The sequence below is a fragment of the Psittacula echo genome, assembly GCF_963264785.1.
Source record: "Psittacula echo genome assembly, chromosome: 9".
Classification (NCBI taxonomy): domain Eukaryota; kingdom Metazoa; phylum Chordata; class Aves; order Psittaciformes; family Psittacidae; genus Psittacula; species Psittacula echo.
Window position 1 is genome coordinate 12,322,111 of NC_137745.1, and position 24,496 is coordinate 12,346,606.

Below are 24,496 nucleotides of genomic sequence, written 5' to 3' on the forward strand. Positions count from 1 at the left end.
GTCTCCTTAGATTATGCTTTTACAGGTAATTCATGTTTTGATGGGATTTACTGGGCAGGATCAGTTTTTCTGTCTTCATTGACTTGGAGCAGAGCAGAAAATGGCACAGGAGACAAAGCAAACTGTGAGCACAAGGAAAACCTGAAACACAGCCCTTGTGCAAGAGGAAGGGCTGAGGATCAAATTGCCATTCTCGCCTGCCTCGCACCCTCTGAAACATATGTACCGCTGAAGATAACAGTGCTGGTTTGACTGGGAGTACATATGCAAGGACAGGATGGGAATGAAATAGGGTAATTTTGTTTTAACCTGCAAGTGCAACTGCAGATAAGCCCCAGGGGCTGTTACACTGCAGGCAGAGAGCTGGGGAGCACAGAAGGGAAGCTTGGCAGTGTGGTACCCTTGCTGAAAAACCGAAGCAGCAATGAAACACCTGCTTGATTGCATCTGTTCAGCAGAAGCTTGTACATTGTTAAGCAGCGAGCGTGGAAAATTTGATATGTAGCCTGTGTACCACATGTTGCAGGGGTTGTCATGGTGAGTGCTGAATATCAAAGTACAGACACATGTAAAATCTACACAAGCTGCTGGTGTGTAAATTAAAGTTGCCCTTAAGTAAAGATGCAGAAAACTCATGTAAATGATGCATTCAGTATTTATGAATGACGTCCTGAGGGATTTTTGCCAGCTAAACTCCCTCTGTAATAATGGGCAACGGACTGTCTATTGTTCCAACCATCAATTATTAATGAAGACTCAAAATAGTTTTATGTTGATTTAAAAACATTAAATTCTGTGTCTGCTGTCTTTCCAGAATCACTGTTTTGGATGATGGGAGCCTCCGGATTGTCAATGTTACCAAATCCGACGCAGGAAGTTACACCTGTGTGGCAACAAACCACTTCGGGACAGCAAGCAGCACAGGCAGCTTGGTTGTGAAAGGTAATTGCAGGTTTTATTACATATGACTGATACTTCATCTTAGCACCTAAGAGCATCCCAAGCAGCCCTATGCATGCTGCAGCTTTCCCCTTTGATGCTGATATGAGTGAAGCCCAGGGGCATTAAAAGGTCTTTTGCATCTCAGAAACCTGCTGAGCCTCATGGGTTATAGACAACATTAAGAGCAAGGTGTCTGTGGTTGGACTGACTGATGGTGTTTGCAGCAAGTTAATGTGTTTGCTTTCACTTGTAGTTTAAAACTATACTGCAAATGACATGGGAATTGTAAAACGAAGCCACACTCCTGGTCCATATCATTGTATGACTTGTTTCTAGTAATGTCCAGTAATTATGCTTGAGAAATGCTTTCTGTCACTGCAGCTAGCTGTGTCCTGAGATTCAGTTTTGCAAAGGACTTCCATGAAGCCATGGCGTACCTGTGGGGAAACATTAGCCTCAGCATGCTGAGATTAGGTGATGCCCTTTAAAAACGTGTCTTATCTCTAGTTCAACTTCATTTCTTATTATTCCTAAACTTTCACCATCTTTTTAAAAGCCCTCTCAACTTTTTTATATGTCTTGTCTTGTTGCAGAAGGATGCAAGAGTTTCACCCTTGCAGTGCAATGTTGTGATTTTCAAAGAAACCAGCAAAATCTGATTTATTTTCATTATTTCTTATCCAGGGCTCAAGTTCTGCATTTCAGGAATTCTAAGTCTTTTTTCATGTGTATTCAGAATTTTTATGGCAAATATTTTTTAGAAAAGTAAAAGCTGTAACATTTGACAATGATTTTTGAAGTAATAATATGAGAAGCAATGACAGACGCTGACAAATGTCTCTAATTTTTGGCCTGCTTATGAGTATTCCAATGTCTGATGAATTATTATAGGCAATGAACATATGGATTATTACACTTATAATCACTCTCCTTCTCTTTCTTATTTGGGGGAAAAAACCATATTGGATAACAAATCAAGCAAGATTGATTACAAAGCAATAAATTAATCACAGAGCTCTAATACTGTCAGTTTTAATTCTCCCTTATACTGGCATTGATGTATAGTATTCAGTTAGAGGCTTTCCCCATCAGTTATTTCTACAGTATATAGAGGATACTTTAAAATGTTTCAATGCAAGTTTGAACCCATGTTTTTTTATAGTCAGAACCCATTTCAGCAAGTAATGTCAAGATCAGGCAATTAGATCAGCCGTAGATCTCTGTATGAGCTGATTCTGACATTTCTTAATCCGGGTTGCCCTAAGGAGGCACCCACAGCAAATAGGTAGGAAAGCACTGCTCAGGGAACATGAATGTAAGAAAGACCTTGGCTGTTATTGAAACCCAGCCCAGACATCCTTCCCTGGGCTCCATGGGGAGTGCAGTGGGGCGGCACATGCTCATGGTGGAAGGCACCAGCTTTTCCTCTCCAGGCTGGGCACAGCTGAGGTCATCCTGGTTTTCCGAGTGCTACAAGGGTTGAATCGAGGTTGTCAGTTCAGGGGCCACTTGTATCACTGTAAAAAAGCCAATCATTGACTGGCTTTTACAATCAATAGCCATCTGTTACTGAAGAGTCCTGCTTCTGTATTTCATGGCTTATCCTTTCTTCCTCCCAGCACTCAAGGAATAGCCTGTAACTCCCAAGCACAGTAGTCAGCAGCTATTGTACCTGATCTTTGGGTTCACGTGGTTTACAAATCGCTTTTCTTTGTGGTAAGGTTATAAAGGATTAGCAAGTGCTTTTTTCTCCCTCAGTGCTCCGTTTTAACTCCATTCCATTAGCATTAATGGGAGCGACACATGTGCATGAAGCAGAGAATAAACTCTTCAGCCCAAGATGTGGATATTAACAGCAAACTGAGAAATGCAATTTCAAAGTCTATCCCATAAAAAGTATAAAAGAGCAGAAACTATTCTGAACTCCAAATGAACTGTGTAAAATACTGTATTACATACTGAAATGCTTGAGTTTCTCTGCCCTAAGTAAAACACCAGCAAGTTTTGATGGAAATATGACTGAATACCTTATTTCAACTCAGTTTTGTGGCGTACAAAATGACAAATTTATCAGCTAATGCGGTTTTTGACCTTAAGATATGCTTATATTTTTTCCTAATTCATCTTATGTCATTGAGTAAAGGACTGTGAAGGTCAAAAGACATTTTTGCTAACCTTCCTCTGTTCTTCCATTAATATTGCAGGGGGGATTTGTGTTGAGTTTTGTGGGGTGTTTTAATTTTCTTTCTCAGGGAGAGATGCTGACAGCGTCAAAGACAGCATAGGCAAAGATGGGAAGAGGAAGAAAATATCTGTTACACCAGAACCAAGGAGCTTAAAATGAATCTCTGGCAAACAACCAGTGAGGGATGAATAAATATTCATGTTATGCATGAGTAGACAGCTTAAAAAATTCGAAATTCTGATGGGTGCCCATAGGGCTGTGTATTAACATGGTGTTGTCAGAGCTGGTGAACCTTGGTGGTTTTCCAAACCAGTGAGATTGTGGTTTGGGTTTGTTCTGTTGGTTGGTGCTAAATGAGAACCGCTCTGGCCCCCAAGACCTGAAATCTTGCAGACTTGCATGTACAGTTTGACCTTTAAATTAAACGGCAGGATTGAATTTGTAAGGATAGAGAAGAATCCCGCAGCCAGCATTCAGAGCTCTTTAAAGCATGGCACGTGTTTACATGTAGTATATAAATACTAATTTTCCGTCTTTCTTTTCCATTTTTTCTTGGACTTGAGGCTAAGTTCCAACACAGAAACACTATAGACTTTCTCAGTACCAGGGGTTTAAATGACAAATACTGTAAACAGGCATAGACTATACAATACTGGTTTATTTGTATTTAATGCAGTGGTATAAGTTGGCTAATATAGCCACAGCTCTGAAATAAGAAACGAATTTCAAGACATTGCAATAAAAGCTCAGATTGTAGGAAGTGCAAGGAAAGGTTCCTGATGCTGATGACCCAGGTTGTGCACTAAGATCCAAAAGAAGTATTAGGTATGGAAGAAGCAGCACAAACAAGTGATGACAGGAATGCAGATGACAATAGCATGTCACAACCATTTCTTTCACACAAAGAGAAAAGCTTTGTCAAGCAGCTTGTTTCGCAACAGACACACTGAGTGTCTTGATGAGCCTGTGGCCAGCTTGGCTTTTGTAATGTTGGAGGTGAATAGATCATGGTATCCACCTTAGACGCATGAGGCTGCTTCTTTAATATCTGCTTTCCTTTGGGCTTTGTCCTAAGCTATAATTCTATAAATATTTATTTTTATATATGTGTATCCCTAAAGAGCGATCTGGACAGGCTGGATCAATGGGCTGTGATGAATTGTATGAGGTTCAAAAATACATATTTTTTTATAGAATTTATATATACACCTATCTATAAATCTAATTATTCAGCTTGAGTCTGTAGCTTTGTGGTGTGGTCCTTTGTAATTTCAGGGAGTAGCGATGTGTTGTGCTCCAGCAGATGAGCAGTTACGGATGCGAGTGGGGCTGCTGCTGCTTCCATACTTGGAGCTGTGTGGTATAGAACTGTCCACGGACGAAAAATGGCAGGGTTGTCCTTCAGCAGGGATGTTCTCATGTTTTAAAGCATTTCAACCTGTCGCAAATAGCTTTTCATACCATTTATTATCCTGTTGCCTTTGACTGCAGATCAGGATGATCTAGTCCCCTTACCTCTGTGGTTTAATGGACAGAAGGAGGATGTGAATGCTTGGTACAGTCTGGACAGTTCTGTTCTTGTCGGGAAATACAGCAATTCCAGTCACATTGTTGCATCTCTGACAAGGGCAAGTTCCAATGACTTTATTCTCCTGTTTGGTTATGATGCACCTTTACCATTTTCCTACTGCTATTTGCTTGTCTCATTTGGACTGTCACGGGAAGGCTTAAGGCAGTAAATTCAAGAGAATTTTTGTTAGCTGGTATCTGTATCACTTTAGCAGAAAAAGAATACAAAGATAATGTCAGTAGATTATTTTTTCCTCACGCTTGAATAGACGGATAGTCTTGATTTTGTCCAGCACAGTGATCCAAATTATTTTCTATAAAATCACATATTTTCCATTCCAAGCCTATTCCTTTGTATGAATCTTGAATTGGGGTATTGCACCTAAAATTGAAATGAGTGATTAGATACCGTTACTTCTGGACTATTATTGAGTAACTTTTCAGAGTCTTCAAATGTTACTGCCTATAAACCTGCAATTCTTACTGTGTTATTCTAGTCCTTTAAAAGAGGCTGATCTGGCAGGTTAATAAATGGTTAGAACAGTGGTGCCATAGTCAGGAGTTTGGGTATTTAGAACATGGGACTCGATTGGAGAGACCAGGTCTACTGGAGGCTGGTGGAGCTGGTCTGACAGCGAAGGGGAAAAGCTGTTTTGGTAGGAGGCTTGCCACGCTGGTCAAGGAAGCTTCAAACTAGATGTGTTGGGGGAAGGGGGCATCATTCTATCCCAACACTCCCCGTCAGTTGCCAGCACCTATAATAAATGCTCAGAGCAATGTAGAGATATTCCAGCCACTCCAGCCAATGAGCCGGCTTCATTTGGAGCTCAGATGCCTCTATACAAACATCCATAGCATGGGGAACAAACAAAAGGAATTAGAGATATGTGCACGTCTACGGGGGTATGATATAATAGACATCACAGAAACATGGTGGGATGGCTCCTACGACTGGAGTGTTGGAATGGAAGGTTACAGGCTCTTTAGAAAAGACAGACCTGGTAGGCAGGGAGGGGGAAGTTGCTATTTATGTTAGGGATAGGCTGGAGAGTATGGAACTCTGTCTGGGGACGGGTGAGCAGTCGACAGAGAGTTTGGGGGTCAGGGTTAAAGGGAGAACAGCGGTGAGAGACATTACTGTGGGGACCCGTTACAGACCGCCTGATCAAGAGGAATCTGAATGAAGCACTATATAGGCAGATAGGAGCAGCCTCACGCTCACAGGCCCTTGTTCTCATGGGGGATTTCAACCACCCTGATATCCGTTGGAGTGAAAATACGGCCCAGCACAAGCAATCCAGGAGGTTCCTCAATTGTGTGGAAGACAACTTCCTTCTGCAAGTAATAGAGGAGCCGACAAGGAGAGGTGCCATGCTTGACCTCGTGCTCACCAATAGGGAAGGGCTGGTTGGAAATGTGATGCTCCAGGGCAGCCTTGGTTGCAGTGACCATGAGATGGTCGAGTCCGAAATCCTCAGGACAGTGAGAAGAGCGTGCAGCAAGCTCACTGCTCTGGACTTCAAGAGAGCAGACTTTGGCCTCTTCAGGAACCTGCTTAGTAAGGTTCCATGGGATATAGCCCTAGAGGGCAGGGGGGCCCAAGACTGTTGATTGTTATTCAAGGATCACCTGCTACAAGCTCAGGAGTGTTTCATCCCAATTAGAAGGAAGTGCAGCAGGAGGGCCAGGAGACCTCCTTGGATGGATAAGGAGCTGCTCAGGAAAATTCAGAGGAAAAAAGAGGCTTATAGAAGGTGGAAGCAGGGACAAGCAGCCTGGGAACAATACAGGGATGTTGTCCAGGAAGCTAAGGACCGGGTTAGGAAAGTTAAGGACCAGTTAGAATTAAACTTGGCTAGGGATGTGAAAGATAACAGGAAGGGATTCTATAGTTGCATTGTGAATAAAAGACGGACTAGGGACAACATGGGCCCTCTCTGGAAGCTATCAGGAGAACTGGCTACCCTGGATTTGGAGAAGGCTGAGGTTCTTAATGACTTCTTTGCCTTGGTCTTCACTGGCAAATGCTCTGACCACACCACCCAAGTCTTCGAAGGCAGACGCTGGGACTGTGAAAATGAAGACCTTGAGCCCATAAATCATGTTAGGAGAGGATCTGGTTCAAGACCATCTTAAAAACCTGAACGTGCACATGTCCATGAGACCTGATGAAATCCATCCACAGGTCCTGAAGGAGCTGGCAAATGAAGTTGCTAAGCCACTGTCCATCATATTTGAAAGATCATGGCAGTCAGGTGAAATTCCCGACGACTGGAAAAAGGGAAATATAACCCCCATTTCCAAGAAGGGGAAAATGGATGACCCGGGGAATTACAGACCAGTCAGTCTCACCTCTGTGCCTGGCAAAATCTGGGGCAGATTCTCCTGGAAGGCATGCTAAGGCACATGAAAAACAAGGAGGTGGTTGGTGACAGCCAGCATGGCTTCACTAAGGGGAAATCCTGCCTGACCCATTTGGTGGCCTTCTATGATGGGGCTATGGAACTTACGGACAGGGGCAGAGCAGCTGATGTCATCTACCTGGACTTGTGCAAAGCATTCGACACTGCCCCACACGACATCCTTGTCTCTAAATTGGAGAGACATCAATGTGATGGGTGGACCACTCGGTGGATAAAGAACTGGCTGGATGGCCGCATGCAAAGAGTTGTGGTCAATGACTCGATGTCCGGCTGGAGACCAGTGACAACTGGTGTCCCTCAAGGATTGCTGTTGGGACCGGTCTTGTTCAACATCTTTGTCGGTGACATGGACAGTGGGATTGAGTGCGCCCTCAGCAAGTTTGCCAATGACACCAAGCTGTGTGGTTCGGTTGATACGCCGGAGGGAAGGAATGCCATCCAGAGGGACCTCGACACGCTTGTGAGGTGGGCTGATGCCAGCCTCATGAAGTTTAACCATGCCAAGTGCAAGGTCCTACACCTGGGTCGGAGCAATCCCAGGCATGGCTACAGGTTGGGCAGAGGAGAGATTCAGAGCAGCCCTGCAGAGAAGGACTTGGGGGTGTTGGTCGATGAGAAACTTAACATGAGCCGGCTTCAGTGTGCGCTCGCAGCCCAGAAAGCCAACTGTATCCTGGGCTGCATCAGGAGGAGAGTGACCAGCAGGTCGAAGGAGGTGATCCTGCCCTGGTTTGAAAGCAAACATCAACCACCTCATCAACCACTTCTAGCAGTTTGGTTGGAAAAGTTCTTTCAAGACACAGAGTTCAAATTAAATGAAGCACTGCTTGGTACGCTTTCTTCCTCTTCTGACATACCTCTCCACCCCCGCTGCGTGGAGACCTCATAGCAGCCTTCCAGCATCTGAAGGGGGCCTATAGGGATGCTGGGGATGGACTATTCATTAGGGACTGTAGTGACAGGACAAGGGGTAACGGGTTCAAACTTAAACAGGGGAAGTTTAGATTGGATATAAGGAAGAAGTTCTTTACTGAGAGGGTGGTGAGGCAGTGGAATGAGTTGCCCAGGGAAGTTGTGAATGCTCCATCCCTGGCAGTGTTCAAGGCCAGGTTGGATGAGGCCTTGAATGACATGGTTTAGTGTGTGGTGTCCCTGCCCGTGGCAGAAGGCTTAGAATTAGATCTTAAGGTCTTTTACAACCCTAACTGTTCTATGATTCTATGATTCTAACCTGGGCTCATAGCTCAGGGGCTGTGCTGATCAGCATGGATGCAGCATTTGCACTATAAGAACAGTTTCAGTGAGATGTGATGGTCTTCCTGGCCCATCTTGCTGTCGTGGTTTACGTTATGGTGACCTAAAGAATAAGGCTTAGAAAATAGATCAAAATCAGGTGGTGAATCACACAGTCTGAATGATATCCTTGATGTTTTCAGAGAATTGTTTTATTCTTTTGGAAATGTTTCCATGTTACCATGATTCTGATTATTGTTATTATTGTTGTTTTTGTTGGATATTCATGGATAAACTCAAGCCATAATGAGTATCCAGAGTGTTATCATATGAGTTTTAGATCACAGTTGTGTGTCCCATACAGATTTATTTCCATCCTTTGGAAGGTGTATGTGTCTATGTCTTGTTTTGTACTCAAAAATAATGTATTTCCATTAACACAGACACTGATTCTGCATAACAGAGCTAGTACTGCTGCCTGCATTCTTTAGCATCTGCTTTGGCTTTGATGCCAGCCTAAACTCTAATGCCATGGTACTTTGCACTATTGAGATCAGCAAATGCTGGACTTGCCTAGAACTGAGCTAGTTCTCAAACAGTGCCATTACAGGCTCCACCAGTAAAAAAAGGTGTTTAATAAACCTGATTTTCTCTTAGTCATAAACACATACAGCTTTTTTTAATTGTATCTATCGACCCTTGCAGAGGCGTTAGTGCATTAACAAAATGTCTTTCCTTGGTAGGTTGTTCTCTGGGTGGATCTGGCAGCACAAGAGTGGTGTCATGGTTTTACTTTGCAGTTGTATGAAAGGCTAATCTTTCAGCAAGGAGAGTGTGTCAGTTTTTTTAATCAGCGAATACAAAGAACTCTCATGCCATGAATTCTACCAGCTGTTCTCAACTATATCAGGACTACTTCTGAGTATCTGAGATGCCAGTTGCTTGGGGTGAGGGAGTTAACTTTTTTCCCAAGAGGGAGAATAATCCATACAATAAGATGCTGGGGTTTTTTTACATTAATCAGGGGGAAAATGCAGCAGATACTTAAAACTGTTGACTGGTTTAAGCACTATCCATATTACCAGAAACCCTCTCTGTACCTCCTTGATTTTTCCCCTGTCAGATGCTTTGCTGCTTCTTTGCTCCTATGGAAAGCTGTCCCAGAAAGCTACTGCAGGCATTTTCCATACCATCCATCCATATGTCGTGGGTTTAGTGGTTAGTCATTTTGAAATGTGAATAACCCCTCCATCATGCTTTCTGAGACCTGTCTTGTTCTAGCAGTGTTTAAGGTCATGCAAGGTCTTTATTTTTCTTTCCTTACAGTTCAATCTAATTTAAATTCGTGCTGGTTATGCCTCAGCCCTTAAGAAAGGACCTGGTTAAATGACACCTGGTGTTGAAGGCATAAAATATGATTTAAAAAGAGAGGAAGAGTTTAAAGTAATAATCCTAGAGCAGTACTTTAGGGCTGTCCATGTCTTCTGGGCTTTTTATAATTGTGCTGGGTAACACACAAGGTGTGTGTTTGGCTGGTATCAAAGCCAAGATTTTCTATGCTTAACAAAAACTCAGAACTCTCAAAAAGTCAAAAGAACTCTTTATTATTGTTAAAAGGATTTGGGGTTTTTGTTTTAGTAGTTGCAGATCACAGTTTTTAGATGTAGCCCAGCCATCAATGAATATTCCTAATCAGGTGTAACATACTGTTTTACAAAATTTCAGGGAGAAAATGTCAATTTAGAATACAAACTGGTCTTCTCCAGCATCTCTAAGTCAAGCAAAAATGGATTAGAAAGTTATAGAGAGCCACAGAGTTACATAAACACTGATTCATTCATGATTGCACGTTGCTGTATTCTCACGTTCAGGAAATAAAACTTCAGAAACATGTTCAAACTTATTTCTAACTCCTAACTCAGTCAGTAGCAAACACTTGATTTTAACAACTGACAATGAAAATTATAATCTTTGGCTGTAAAATTGCAAAGGAATTTATGCAGCTCTAATTGGACTATTTCCACTGACACCAATTATTTCTTGGACACAATTAAGGGCCTTTTACTAGGTTTAAGTAAAATTATGACCCAAAGCACTGCATGCAAGGCACAATAATAAATTAAAGAGCTGTGCATCCGCTGCCATCTACTCCTCCCTTCCCTCAACTGTGGTAGCCGCAGTGCTTTGGGCTGCACTTTGCTGGAACTCCTTAATGAATCCTGGGTGGAAAAACTTCAAGTAGAAGCTGGCGATGGGCTGGTACCCAGTAGGTACCTCAGGGTCTTTGCAGCTTTTAAGGAACTCTTCTCCATATGGCACTTCAAACACAAGGTTTAATCAAGTATTGTATGGTTTCAGGCAACTTACATGTTTATTTCCAGCTGCAAATCAAAGTTGAAGTTGTTATACAATGCCTATCCAAATTGCCTTCTGCAGCTTTGTGTTTCTGAGCTGGCAGGTACATCTCCTCTGTGTACATTACACCAGAGTCTGGTCAACATTTGGTTTTTCTTCCAATTCTGTTCAGGTAAGAACCCGAGGTCATCATAAAAGCCAGGTCAGCCCCAAAGCACCTGAGGGAAGATGAAATAGCTGCGTATCAAGTCAACATTTTCTTTTTTCTTGAAGCAAAATTTTCTTGAGGCAATTGAAGCAAAAATGTTGTAATTATTCTGAGATTACAGAAGTGGCAAAATGAGAAGCAGATGCCTCATCTACCATCGAGCCTTTCCCAAAGCCACCCCTCCTTGGGTCTGCTCAGTCATGCCTTTTGCTTTTGATTTCCTTAATGTGAACTTGTCAAACACAGCAGTCATAAACTATTAGCTGCATTGTGCCGGAGAGGGTCGGTGACGTTGCTTGAACATTGATGAGGATCATAGCAAGCATCAGAGAGACCAGCCCATGGCCAACATTTCTGTCAGCCCCTTGGGGGACATGTCATAACACAAGTCTGTGGTCAAACAAGTGAGGCTTAACTCACAGCAACTCGGGAATGAACAGCACAGCAAGAGCTGTCAGTTTCTTATTTGGGAGAGAAAACAATTAGGTCAGCTGCTAAGGACGAAAAGAGCAAATGCCAAAGAAACATGTAAATGAAGTAAGCTGTAAAATACCAATGGCTTGCTCTTAGAACTAGTTGAATGAAGTAAGTTAAGGGGTTTTTATTCTTGTAAACACTTACTGATCATAACAGATAAAACTTGTAAACATAATATTACTGTTAAGCTTCATTAAATTTGCAGCAGACAATTAATTTTTTTTCAGGCAATTCAAAGGGCCTTCCGTAGTACTGATTCAGTTTAAATGAACATATTACCACAAGCAGACAATAAGAAATATATTGAAGATATCCATCTGGCTTGCGCTGAAAACCTTGTGCATTTCGTTTTCTGTGGCTGTCACAGGCCTTACTAATTGCCTCATTTTGTCTGGTTTACAATCAGTGTGATTTAGGCATTAACATGATAAAAGTTGTCTTGGTGAAGAGCTTGATATTAAAAAGCATAGATCTCCAGCCTCTCTCTCTTGCCAATTTTGGACTTATCTCTGGCATTATTAGAGTTATATTTTAAAAGCAGAAATACGAATATATTGACTCTTACAAAGCAACTTCTCCACGTACTTTGCCTATCTGATTCTGATGTACAGAGTGACAGTTGGTGTGAAATACTTGCCCTGGATCATGGTAACCAGAGCAGGTTCTTCCCCCCTTCACTTCCCTCCCCACCGCCTTCTACTTTCTCCTCTGTGTCCCTCGAACCCCCAGCCAACCTTTAGGCACATTAGGGGCCTTAAAACTGATAGCTGCACAGGTAAATAAGGAAGTCAAGATAAGAGCAAGTGGCTGATGTTTATACCTGATTCAGCACATGTGATAAAAAAATACGTATTTTAGAAAAGTTGAACCATTAGGTCTGTATACCCTGTAGGGGGGAAAAAAAATCATATATTTGTTCTGTATTTTTATCTTAAACCCACAATGTATTGCAGGGTCAGCAGTATTGCAACCTCTCCTGCCATAAAAAAAAAAAAGGGTGGGGGGGTGTTAGAATAATTCCTTAGAAAGCTCAGTGCTTTTTTTTTTTTTTAGGAATTTTCTTGTCCTCAACCAAAAAAAGCAGGAGGTTCAGGAGTTCCCAATCATCAATAGAAGATCGGGTTTAGTTCATCACTGAAGATCAAACCCATATGTCTGCTGAAAGAGATGACCTGTAGGTTAAACACAGACTCTTAATGAGACAAAAGCAGGTTAATTACCACTTTTCATCAACTTGCTTCAATTTATTTTAACATGATCCATTTCAGAAAGGTTAAAGTGTTTTTCAGCTTTGGAATACAACTGAAACATCAACATAGTTAAAATGAAACCATAGATCTAGGACTTCTGATAGTTTAATCAAAATAAATGTAGTGCATTTGATTATATGTGTGTGTGTTTATGTATGTAGTTGTATATAAAACATAAGCCACAAACTATTTTATCCAATAGCTAATTTCATAAGTGAGGAAGACTTAGCCAGAGCTGAATTGGAAATTGCTATCAGGCCAGGGATAGCTACAAATTCATAAGAAAGAAAATGTGATCAACATTTTCTACTCATTTCCCTAGCTGTTGCAGAGGGTTACTTTAGCCCTTGGAAAAGAGTTACTTTAAGCAGTAGGAAAAGCTGAGGTCTGTAGGATAAGCCATCATGGAACACTCTGGTTAATGAGGCGGTACCACCACGCAGGGCAAGCCTAAGTGTGCTCTAGAGAGCAAGTCAGTTGGAGGTAGCTGGGCTGATTGACCTCTCCTCTCCCATGCCTGCAGCTCCGGCAGTTAACAGTTCAGGCTGCGGGTTCTAAACATGTATGGGCCATGTAAGAAGAAAGGAGTCCAACTGGGCTTGGATATAAGGTGCCATATCTCAGTTCGTGCAGCTTTGTGTACTTCAGTGGAGTTGCCAGGAATTTCTGGCAGTGTAATATCTGTCTCCTCAAGCTTTTACTTTCATGGAACTATTCTAGTTTCTAGAAAACGAAACAGTCGCACTGCTGTGGAATGTAATCCCAGGTCTCTTCTTTGCTCACATCTTGCATTGTAAGTCTACTAACATTATGAGTTTGATCTTTATCCCAAAGGAGGATGCATACAGTTTGTCCTTTTCCAATACATGCAGTGGGATGAACTTCCAGACATGAGTGTCATGGGACTGTATAAATTAGGACCATACTCTTAAAAGAAAATAATACAACAGAGAAAACCAAGATCATTTTAGTGTATGATCCTGTGTTGTGGAGGATGGGAGGAGGTCTCCCTACAGCCAGTTCTCCCCACACCAAATTCAGTCTGACTGGGATAGGGGAGATAATGATCTAAACATGACATGCATTGAGAAAGTGACTGCTGATCTCTGTTTCAGGTAAAGATGAAGGAAGCAGTGTGGGAGAATAAAGGGGGAAAGTGATAATGACTGTCTTATCCTAAGAACTTGATATCCTTGAAAATAGCAACCAAGAACAGACTGGGCCTGAAGGCTATGTTTTTAACATCAAAGATACAGAGGAAGTGTTTAGAGAGCACATTTCTATCGTAGGAGGAAAAAGTGTAAGAGTGTTGAAGAAAAGAATCTGGGACAGTACTTGGGGAAATATCAGTCCTTTTGTGTGTTTTCTCAGAAGCATTTTTGGAAGCAGCTTAGCAGAGCCAAAATTCCATGGTTTTGAGCTGTTGTGACTTTTTCTTCCCAAGCCTAGCTGAACTGCAAACAAGTTGCTCAAAGTTGCTTATCAGATAATAACAGTCAAGTGGCACATGGATAAATACTAGGAGTGATGGGTTTTGACACATCAGAGAGTAACTAAGGCACTGCTGAACGATGATGAGGTGGTGCTTGCAGTATTAGTGACTCCTGGGACCTGATTTTTCCTTCTTCTAATGCAACTTAAGTAAGATTATAAGCAGTCCCATCAAGTTAATATGGAGACTAGAGTCTGTTGTCCTAATCCCAAAATCATTATGGCAGAGAGAATATAATATCAGGCACCGCTGGAATAGGTTAAGTTCTAGGTGTACTGTATCACAGCGCTCAAGCTAGTCATTTGGGAATATGACATGAATACAAATGTTCATGACTCTAAAGCAGGTTGACTCTGAAATACAAGGAAGTTTTGTCACTGAATTGACTTGCTGTGGCTTGGGTTGGTCTTCTGTGTCTCTTTCTATCGCACACACATTCGGAATATGAATTTTGCTTTCATTACGTCTGAAGGTTTTAAGTATATTCTGAAGAACTAATGATGGAAGTTGTAAGTGTTAGTGCCATGTTTTCTTGGTGAATATGTTCTTGGTGAATATATCTCAATAATAACCTTTACTAGAGTTATTTAGAAAGTCAGCAGTATTTCACCAGTGAAAATTTCCATTCCTTTCATGTCTAAGTGCACAGTAGAAAGTCTCTGTAAAACTCCAATCCTCAATCTATTAGTCCTGGTGACTAAACTGTTTGGTGCAGTTGACAATGAATATTGTTCCCTGCAGCAGAAAGCCATAAGAAAAACTTATGGCTAATTTAAAGTAAAATGCTATGTAACAGAAGAAGTCTCAGGAACACTTTTTAATGATGCTCTGTGTTGAATATTTATACAGTAGAGAAGGAGCTAGGGATTTTAAGCAATTTATAATGACAGGATGGTCTTGCAGGTCGTTATTTTCATTTCACACGTGATCCTGCCTCCATCCTGCCCCTTCACATAACATCAGTGCCCGGGCTCAACCAACAACAGAGCAAAACAGTAACATGTCCCTTGGAAGAAGGGTTTGTCTTCTCAATGTATCACTAATTAATTGGAACAAGTCACTTCCTTGCAAGAAAGCACAGGACATTAAGAGACCAACTTGTCTTCACCAGGAAACAAATTAGACCTTTGTAGCCCAGAAAATTTTGTTTGAGGTTTGGTTTGTTGGTTTTGTTCTTTCTGTCACTTGATCTGTTCAGAAATGGATGTTTGGACTTCAGTCTTGCCTGTGGTAGCGTGGAAGTCTCAACAGGGTTCCAAGAAAAAGTTAGGCTTAAATAAAAATATCTGCTGTGCACAGTGATATAAGAGGACAAAAGTTTATAATGAAGGTCTTATTTCCATTTTATAGGCTGGGCAAATAAGGCAGCAGAGACTTTTAATGACTTGCTCTAGGTCAGACAGGAAGTAAGGAAAGCTCATTTTATTCCCTCTCATTCCAAGGTCTGTGCCCACACTGGCCTTCATCACACCAAGCAGCCTTGCTGTTCACTCTGTACTCTTCCTCCTCTCTGCTTATCTAATTCTCTTTTCAGTGGAATTCTGTTAAGCTTAAATGTTCACATTTGGCTGTGATTCAAAGTCTAAATATTCAAACTGGTGTTCAACACACTTGGCTCCCCTGCTGTGCTAGCCCCTAGCAGAGCCATGTGCAAGCCTGCTGGCCCGATGCGCTGCCTCTGGGAATACCGATGGAGAGAGCTAAAATTGCCTCTCTCTCTGGCTTTTCTTGTCTCCCTGTTGCCTGGCTCAGTTCTTTGGATAATTGTAAATTCCCAAGGTTTGTAGCTGAGTTTGTATAAGTGCTATTGCATTTTCCTCGTTTGACTTACACTTGCAGGTACTTTTTTTTAATGTATGTTTTCCATAAGTTGCCTGAGTAGGCTTAAAATTTTCTTTTATATGCACAACTTAAGAGTTGTGTTAACATTAACTGGAGGCATCCATTTTCTATTTGAAATAACATCTTACTTCAGTTGCTTCAATTTTATTTTAAAAGAATTTTAAATAGAAGAAAATTGGATGTTACCTGTAATAGCAACAGGTTTTTCTAAGTGTTCAGCCTATAATAAAGTTTGACTTTTTTATTTGAGGGTAACCTTTTAAGCTGACCTGACAAGATTTTTTTGAAACTGAATTTTCCTAAGTTATTTGGTTAATTATGGCCCTACCTGCCTGCAGATTGTCATATCTTGTCCTGCCCCATGCATAACAACTTCTTAATTATGTCTTGTTGTCTAGATGTCATTTCCTGAGGCACTAGAGAAATACCTAGGTTTCTTTTTAGTGTAGATTGTAAATAGCTTGGGAATTTTAGATCTTTCTAAAAGATTTTTCTGTGGTAGGAGTCATTTCTCTATGGGAGCTATTTATGAGAACTTGTACTAATTATATTCTAATTATAAAATAGTAGGAGCAGATGCTGCTTTAGAGAAACACTTTGATTGAAGGCATTCACAGGGTGGAGGCAGAAACCCACCCAGCAGATAAGCCATTGTAATAACAGCAAGAGACAGACACTCCATAGTGAAAATGAAGGTGGTTGATTTTCCTAATGACAAATAGCCATGAGTTCCGGTGTGAAACTCTCTGCATTGTTCTTGAGCCTTCATACTGAGTTTTGTGTTCCAGTGGAGGTTCAAACTCTTTAGTGAATAAATACATTTGATACTTACTAAAATTAGTGATTCTTGATAGCCCATTTTCTGTCTAGAAATTTATGGGTTGTTTTTTCTTTACTCTTCCAAGGGGTGAAATGAGAAAGGGCAAAAAGGAATTTTTATATTAGAAATGAGGAATGTTAGAGTAGGGGAATAAGCTCTGCTTGCTCATCAGAGCTCAGCAGCACAGACCCACCAAACCTGAGGGTTAAGGCTTCTAGAAACAGCAGAGAACCTTCTGAACCAGATTGGTTTATATTTTAAAAGTAAGGTTGAGAAGTGCTAAAACTGCTAAATGGCCAAAGTTTGACAATGTGTTAAAACATATTGAAAGTGAAGTAGAATAATCTTAAATGTGCACAATTTCTTAATATTAATGTAATAGTAAAAACTTCTCAATTTTCAGAGATATCAGTAGGTACTGCCATCCAGTTCCCCTTACCAGTAAAAATGGTGATGCTCTGCGTTCACATCAGGTACTTGGGAAGATGAAAGTGTCTTGGGCTGCCTGATAAATGACCTGTACACCTAGACTAGTTTACCCCATGGTGTTCATGACACATGCAATCTTTGGTCTGGGTGACGCTGAGGATGGTTAAGGTATGGATCATTCCCTGGGAAGGTGAAAAGTGATTTCCATGCTATTCTGTAAGTTTGACAGCTCAAGAGGCATCCACTCCTAATGGCTCTTGATTTAGCATTTATTCTTATGTGTCAGTTAATTCCTAATGTCTTCGTTCTGAGGAGGAAGGTGCAGATAATAGGCATAGAACTCAGATAGGAAAGACCTAAAATACATACTTGTACCATAAAAATGCAAAGACTGTGCCAGTCACATAATAATTTTGCAGTCTGAATGCCTGCATATTGTATTATCGCTGCTTTGCCTCTTTCTGAAATTATTTTGTTTACGGTCATTGCTATTCAAAACATTTAAAAATGCCATAAATCAACCATTTCAGCAGGCTAAAGTGTTTAAAGGGGCAAAATGCTGTTGGCTGCTGTGTGCATGGGCTGCATGGCAAACTGTGTGGCTTTACATTTGCACAATTACCTGTGGCTTGTGTTACAAGAAGAATGGTGATTGATCCTTGAACGACTTGCAATTTATCAAAGATTAGATATGATTTCTGTGTCTGATTAACCTTCTCTGTAAGATGGCCATCATTTTTGCAATGACAGTAGATTATTCCATACTTGAAAAGACAGATATAAGCTAGTTGCAATCAATAGCCCACAAAAGGTGACACCTTGAATTCAGGTGGTTATCTATAAAGTGTGTTGCAAAGGATTGAATCGTCTGTCAAAATACCTGTTTCACTTAAGGCACCTTTGAAGTGAAGTGGCTTTCATTTCAGTATGAAATGTAAAGAGATGCGGAAGGGATGTTTGGGGTTTGTAGTGTAATCAGGCACTGTTGCATGCTGCTATACAGAGCAAGTACAAATTTTTATGAGTGACAGATGTGATTGTCATTTCCAGACCCCATTACATATGATTTTCTTTGCCACAATTGTATGGAGAGAGCTTGATTTGATAAGATTGCATTGCCCTAGGTAAAATGGAGGTTAAAATGAAGTATTGTGCCCTCTTGTTATTTAAGTAACACTCTGTACTCTCAGTAGAGTGGATATATTTTCATATATTTTGTCTTTGAATTTGCTGTAATAGCACATCCCTCCCCAGTATCCTTTGATGCGATTCCATTCTTAATGTGTTTTCAGATTTAAATTAGCCTTCATTTATTATTCAGCAACACAAATAATGCATATTTGAGTATGCAGAAATGCAATCCCTTGATTGACTGCAGGGTCCCTCTCTGGGAGGTGGGAGGCATTAATTCCTGAGAGGGAGACTCTTACATCAAGTTGAGACAGTTTTCTATCTGTGGAAAGCTCTTTTTCAATGTCAGTTTAAGAAATATGTAAATAACTTGAACCTCGACTACAGTTCAACTCCGAATGAAGATGAGAAGGAAACTGCCATTCTTAAAAGGGAATCTTCAGCAGCTGGATGGACAGGTTACTTAGCAGTGCAGTCACAAGGAACAACGTCTAAACTCTCCTCTTAAAAAACACCTTGCCCCTACTAATGGAAAACAGACTTCCTAAGAGAAAGGAGCGCGGGTGATGTGCTGAAGGCACGTATCTAAAAATAATTGCATGTCCCCTGCACCACTGTGGTTCTGATATGGCAAGATTTAAGCCAAGTAAACTGCAAGATAAGGATTCTCTTTCAGGAAAGCAATTTTAGCATGTCCTAAATGCCCAGCTCAACCATGTGTATTGCTGAATTGGAGCCTACTCTTCCAGGAAAGGTCAGAAATCTCACTTCCTTTTCCTTAATCCCCATAATATACATGACTATGCTTCGTTGCCAAGGGTTGGTGCTGCCTGATTACATGGAAAGATCTAGACCACTAACCACATATATTTCTAAAATCAGACGAAGTGATTAGTCCCAGGCCTAAATTCCCTTTTCTAAACTGACAGTGTCCCTTTTGCTTTTAATAAGATTACATTTTATTAGGCTGAACTATCATAGTACACACTAGAGGATACTGTAAGTGCTGCAGAATTTTCTGTTAAGAAATGTGCCTTATAAATCAGTTACTTGTCTTGTGAGAGCACATGTATAATAGCTGATTATATGGAAAAGAAGAGTTATATTGGCATAAGAGCCATGTGCCTGTTCCTGAAAGCGTGTATGTGGCTCATCACAGCTCACATCTGTGATATTGTAAAGGCTAAATATTGTTTCTACTTAGCCTTTCCCCATTTCTTTTTAATCTTAATTTCTGTCATGCCCCATACTCCAACAATTTATTATTAAGATAACTGTAGTTTGCTGTGCTAATTCCTACTATGTGTTATTCAGTGGTTATTAATATCTTTAGTTCAGGGTCATGTTTTCCTCTCTTCAGCATTCTTATAGTGTCTGAGGGTGCCCAGAGCACTAAACGCTCCCAGAAGTCTATCTAGTCAAGTCTTAGATGCTTTTGACTTTGTGGTCTTGGATAAGTGTTTCGTTCACAAATAGAGGAGAAAGAAACATTAGAGCACATTCAAGTATTCATGTATTAGACTTTGATTCTTTGGTTGCTCATGGAAAATAGATGATTCTACCTCCACGATTGATTTTTATTATCTCCAGACATGACTTGCCTTGAAATCAATACAATAATGTAAAATGTCATTGCAAATAGAGAACATTGATCTGCAACACATTTATTAACTCCCTCTGATAAAAGCCAAAATGAAAACGGTAAACATGCTGGTATTCCAAAAAAATAAAAGTGAATTCCAAATGTTGGAATTACAGTTTATCTACAAGAAAAAAACTATTTTAAAATCCTGTACATGAAATGGGTTATGCAGAAAAGGAAAAAACATAGCTGGATCTTTAACATTGTAACACGAATGGCTGTTTAAAAGAGTTAGGTAGTTGGATGATTAATCAAAGTAGGAAACTACTGTTTATCTGCCTTGGTCCACACAAGAAATGGAAATTCAGCCTGAGAAAAAGCAGTGCTCTGTCCTGTTTCTCCTACATTGGATGCAACCTTGTGTGCTTGGCATCGCTTGCCTTTGTCTTAGCTGCTTGTTTGAAGCATCTGGTAATTGAACATAAACTCTTGCACTTGAGCATTCATGCTTGAACCTGAAATTACCTTGTCATCCACACTGGCTTTCATTAAATAGCTAACAGATGCCCTGGCATGCTCTTATCACAACACATGATGCAGAGAGTCAGAGCCTCTTGTGCTGAAATGGCTTTGGTTTATATGGTTTCCTTTTGTCCAGCCTGGAATAAATGTCCTCTCTGCATTCTGCAGTTTGCTGCTGTTTAACTCAGATATGCCCTCTGAGTAGAATAGGTGGGGTACTAATACTTCTTATGTAGTTGAAGAAAATGTGCATATCTATCAGCAAAAACAAACACTGCTTTTGATTTTCCATTTAAAGAAGCAGACAATGTTTCTTCTCTTAGTAAGCAGCTGTTTCAGTTTTCAGTAGCTCATTTGTGTCCAATTGCAATATTTTCCCCTCCAAAGCCATAAATATATTTAAACAGGCTTTTCCTATTTAGGCCAAAGAGTAAAGGGAAGAAGGACATATACTGCAGACCTTCAATGGGGGGTGTTTTACAAAATTTCCATTAGCTTCCGTTAACCAAACCTAGCACCATGAAAGTGCAAACAAATCTTGAATAAAGTCAAATGAGCAAGATTAGAAAAGGGAAGGAAAGAATAACCTTTTGCAAGATGTTGGAAAACTTCCCTTAGAAGTAGAACAGTTTGGAGGGCACTCTTTAATTTTTTGGGGGGGAGTTCAGATTTCTTCATATTTTATCCTGGATAAGTATGTCAAAACCTGAGTATTCCCTTTTTTTCATTTGTCCTTTGACCTCCTTCTCTATGCCGGGATAGATGTCTAAATGAGCATTTAAATGTTAGGTGCACAGGTTTCAGAAGGCAGCACTGGAAATGTTGACATTATCACCCTTTTTTGTTAATCTGTCTCCAAGATGCTCATTTCTACTGATTTGAGGCCAACAACGGGAGCTGTATCTCCTGAGCATGTTACAGTTCAATCTTTTATTGTAGTAAAATACTCTCTATTCCTTCAGCAGCCAGGGCTGGCAAAGTATATCTCATTGTTTACTAAGCACTTAAAGGCACTGCAGTTATTAGCATTGCTGAATCCTTTCCCTGTGGAGCAGAGCACACAGCTGTCACAGCTGAGCCAAACTGGAAAGGAGCACATTTGGAAACAGGATGCCAAGTGGCCATCTAAAGCAGACAGGTCTGCCTGTCTCTAGGTGTAAGAAACCCTCCAGTCAGTTAAAATCTTGCTGATGGGCATAATATATGTGACATTGCTTCTTGCTTTGCCCTGGTCCTCTTGCAGCATTCAAAAGAAATTCGCATGCTCAGGACTGACCTAAAAAAAAACCATTGTCTCTGACTGTCAGCCTGATTCATTTTATGTCACTTATGTCGTGCCACTGTAGCTTGTGTCCCACTGTGTCATGTCCTCCAGATCAATATGACACAACATTGCACTGCATGAGCTACAACAAGCAAATGCAGCAATGCAAAGCTGTTTACCCTAAACAGGTAATCCCTCCTAATGGACACCCAATCAATAGAAAATCAGGGTGGGATGGTTTGTTTTCAGATTGGATAATTGTTACCCTCAGACCACATCCACGATGTCTGCAGCCTGCTGGTTTGCAGCTCAGAAATGCATTGCAGCTTCCCAAAATGAGACACAAAATGCAGGCAGCCCTAATAGCTAATGACAGGCTCCTTTTAGCAGGGGGTGGGAGACAAAAGAGAAGCAATTACAGCCTCTCTTCAGAAGGGAAGTGCTGCTCAGCTCCAATTCTCCTAACATGTACTGAAAGCTAGCAGAAACTTTGTTAAAATCTCTTGTAACATAAACCAAATACATTCCATCAGTCAGAAATACACCAAATTGTCTGCAGTATGCTGCAGCGATAAAACTAGGGAATGTAACGCAGGGCACAAATAGGTAAGAAAAGCTCAGAGTGCCCTGCTAGGGATGACAGTGGTGTCCAGAGCTATCCCGGTGTAGCCATGCTGGTTTACTCCAGCTGAGGACAATCCCCATGAGCTCTCACACTGCTCAAACCATCTTGGCTCTGACAACAAGCTGCAAGCTGTGAACTGCCAGCCTGGCTGGCATGCAAGGAAAACTGCATGTAAAATGAAAGAGTGCCCTTTCTGTAACACAAAAAGTGTGCTCCTGAAAATGTGGGTATGAAAGGAAGGCTGAGAGGGAGCTTTCCTGCTTCCCTGAGCCTTCAGTGACACCTACAGACAAGCACTAACCAGTCTGCAGAGTTTACATGCCAGTGCCGGCCATAAGCTCTGCTGCACTCCTGCCCCATCGGTGTTTCTCAGGATAGGTTTCCTCTTTGTAGCAAATCCAAGCCCAGGCCAGTGTAAACTCACTCACATCTGCGTTTGCTGTACCTACAGGACACCTAGTGAATATGTTTGCATGTACAGTGTAGTTGGGGTCTTTTTTTCTTGTTTCCTATTTGAGACTAAAATCTGGATTATTTTGCCTCCTGGTGATGCAGGTGTTTTCACCCCCTGAGAGTGCTCCTGCTGGCATCCACTATCCACATATTTCTCCTCTAAAAACTTCTCAGTAATGCCAGCTGAACTTCCTCAGAAGTGACCCAGAACAATTTTGCTTGCTTTTCTTCTTTCCACAGAAGAGCTGGGAAGCACCAGGCACTGCTTCCCTCTGTGGAGGGCTCAGAAACCCGCAGGCAACTGTAAGGGGTGATGCTACTAATAGAAATTATAACCCCTTATCTACAACTGAATCTTTCAGCCTTATTTTTAAAACTATCTCAAAATGCACCAGAAGGTGAATATCATCCCAAAATATCACCAAAATCACAATCATTTCTTTTCATAAATTGCCCTTGGCAATAGTACCTTTGCTAAGCAAAAACATCTAACGAAAATAATCCATACTTAAGAAGGGACAGGGCAGTAAGAGAGCATTAAGATCAGCTGTTCCACAGACTCTGTCTCCCTAGATTGCCTCTTCTGCCTCACAAGTGGATGGTAAATAAATGAGCAGCTAGCTCAGAAAGAACAACCCTTTTTTATTTATCTATTTTTGACTTGGGTGCTCACCAACATTTCGGTATCATTAAAGCACTCCCCATAATTTAAAAAGTGCCTGATGTTACAGCGTTTGAAAGTGCATATCTAATAATTTTGATTACCACTTGGCTGTGTATCTCCAAGGTGTGCCTGCACTTGGCTGCCCTCAATTGGCTTCTGAATAACATTTTCCACTTGCTGCTCTTCTAGCGTTATTAAAGGGGGGGAGAGGATGTTTTTGTTTTTCAGCTCTCCCAGTCCTTGAGAAGAGATGGGTAAGCATTCTCCTTGGGGTGATTTGTAAAGTGCCTTGCTGGGGCTCGCACTCCTGCTGAGCATGGCTTGGGTCAGAGCTCTCTCCCTGCACATCGTTTGTCACCCTGCTGTATCAGCCATTCCCGTAACCCAGTAGGTTCAGTTATTAGGTTGCAATGCTTCTTGACATGACTGGATTGAAACCTGGGCACCTGATTTTCAGAGTCAGCGTCAGCAGGCGCTTGCAGTTCCTACGACATCCATAGGAGCTGTGCTAAACTGCTCTGGAAACCAGGGCTTAAGCAAACACCCATGTTTCACTCGTTATACGTTTATAAACTGTATGCATTGCAGCAGGAAGAATCAGATTTATGGTGTGGACTTCTCGCTTCTTGCAGAAAGTGCTGTGGATGTGAAGGTTAGCTACAGTAAAATCTCAGTACTGCCACTTGTTAAGGACCACAGCTTATACAGATCATTGTGGGACTTGTGGGAGAGCTTAGGGCTTTGTGGGAGGCACCCATTTCATCTCGGAGTCAAGTCCTTCATAAATATTTCATACAGGCTTTGAGCAGCTCAGAGGATGAACTTCTGATGCTGAAAGGAATTTCAGTAAGTGATTCTGTGCCTGAACCCCACTGTAGGTGTGGGCATTTCTGTCACATCATGAGCTTGGGATGCTCTGGGTCTTCCTGAGTGTCAGGACTAGCAGACCTAAGTGACTGTAAAATCCTGATATGCTGGTTATACAAAACCAGTATCATAAATCTAGGCAACAATTAAACATTAATTTAGC

At 41.2% G+C, this 24,496-nt stretch overlaps 1 protein-coding gene across 1 annotated transcript in view; it reads left to right on the top strand.

The window, feature by feature from the left end:
• LOC308225247 (contactin-4) overlaps window positions 1-24,496 on the top strand; it is a gene marked incomplete at its 5' end in the record, with an annotated part of 165,621 nt that overhangs the window by 125,064 nt on the left and 16,061 nt on the right. Inside the window, one exon of the mRNA XM_080625912.1 lies at window positions 815-942. Within this exon, the coding sequence (XP_080482038.1) occupies window positions 815-942 (128 nt within the window). The remainder of the gene's footprint in view (window positions 1-814; window positions 943-24,496) is intronic.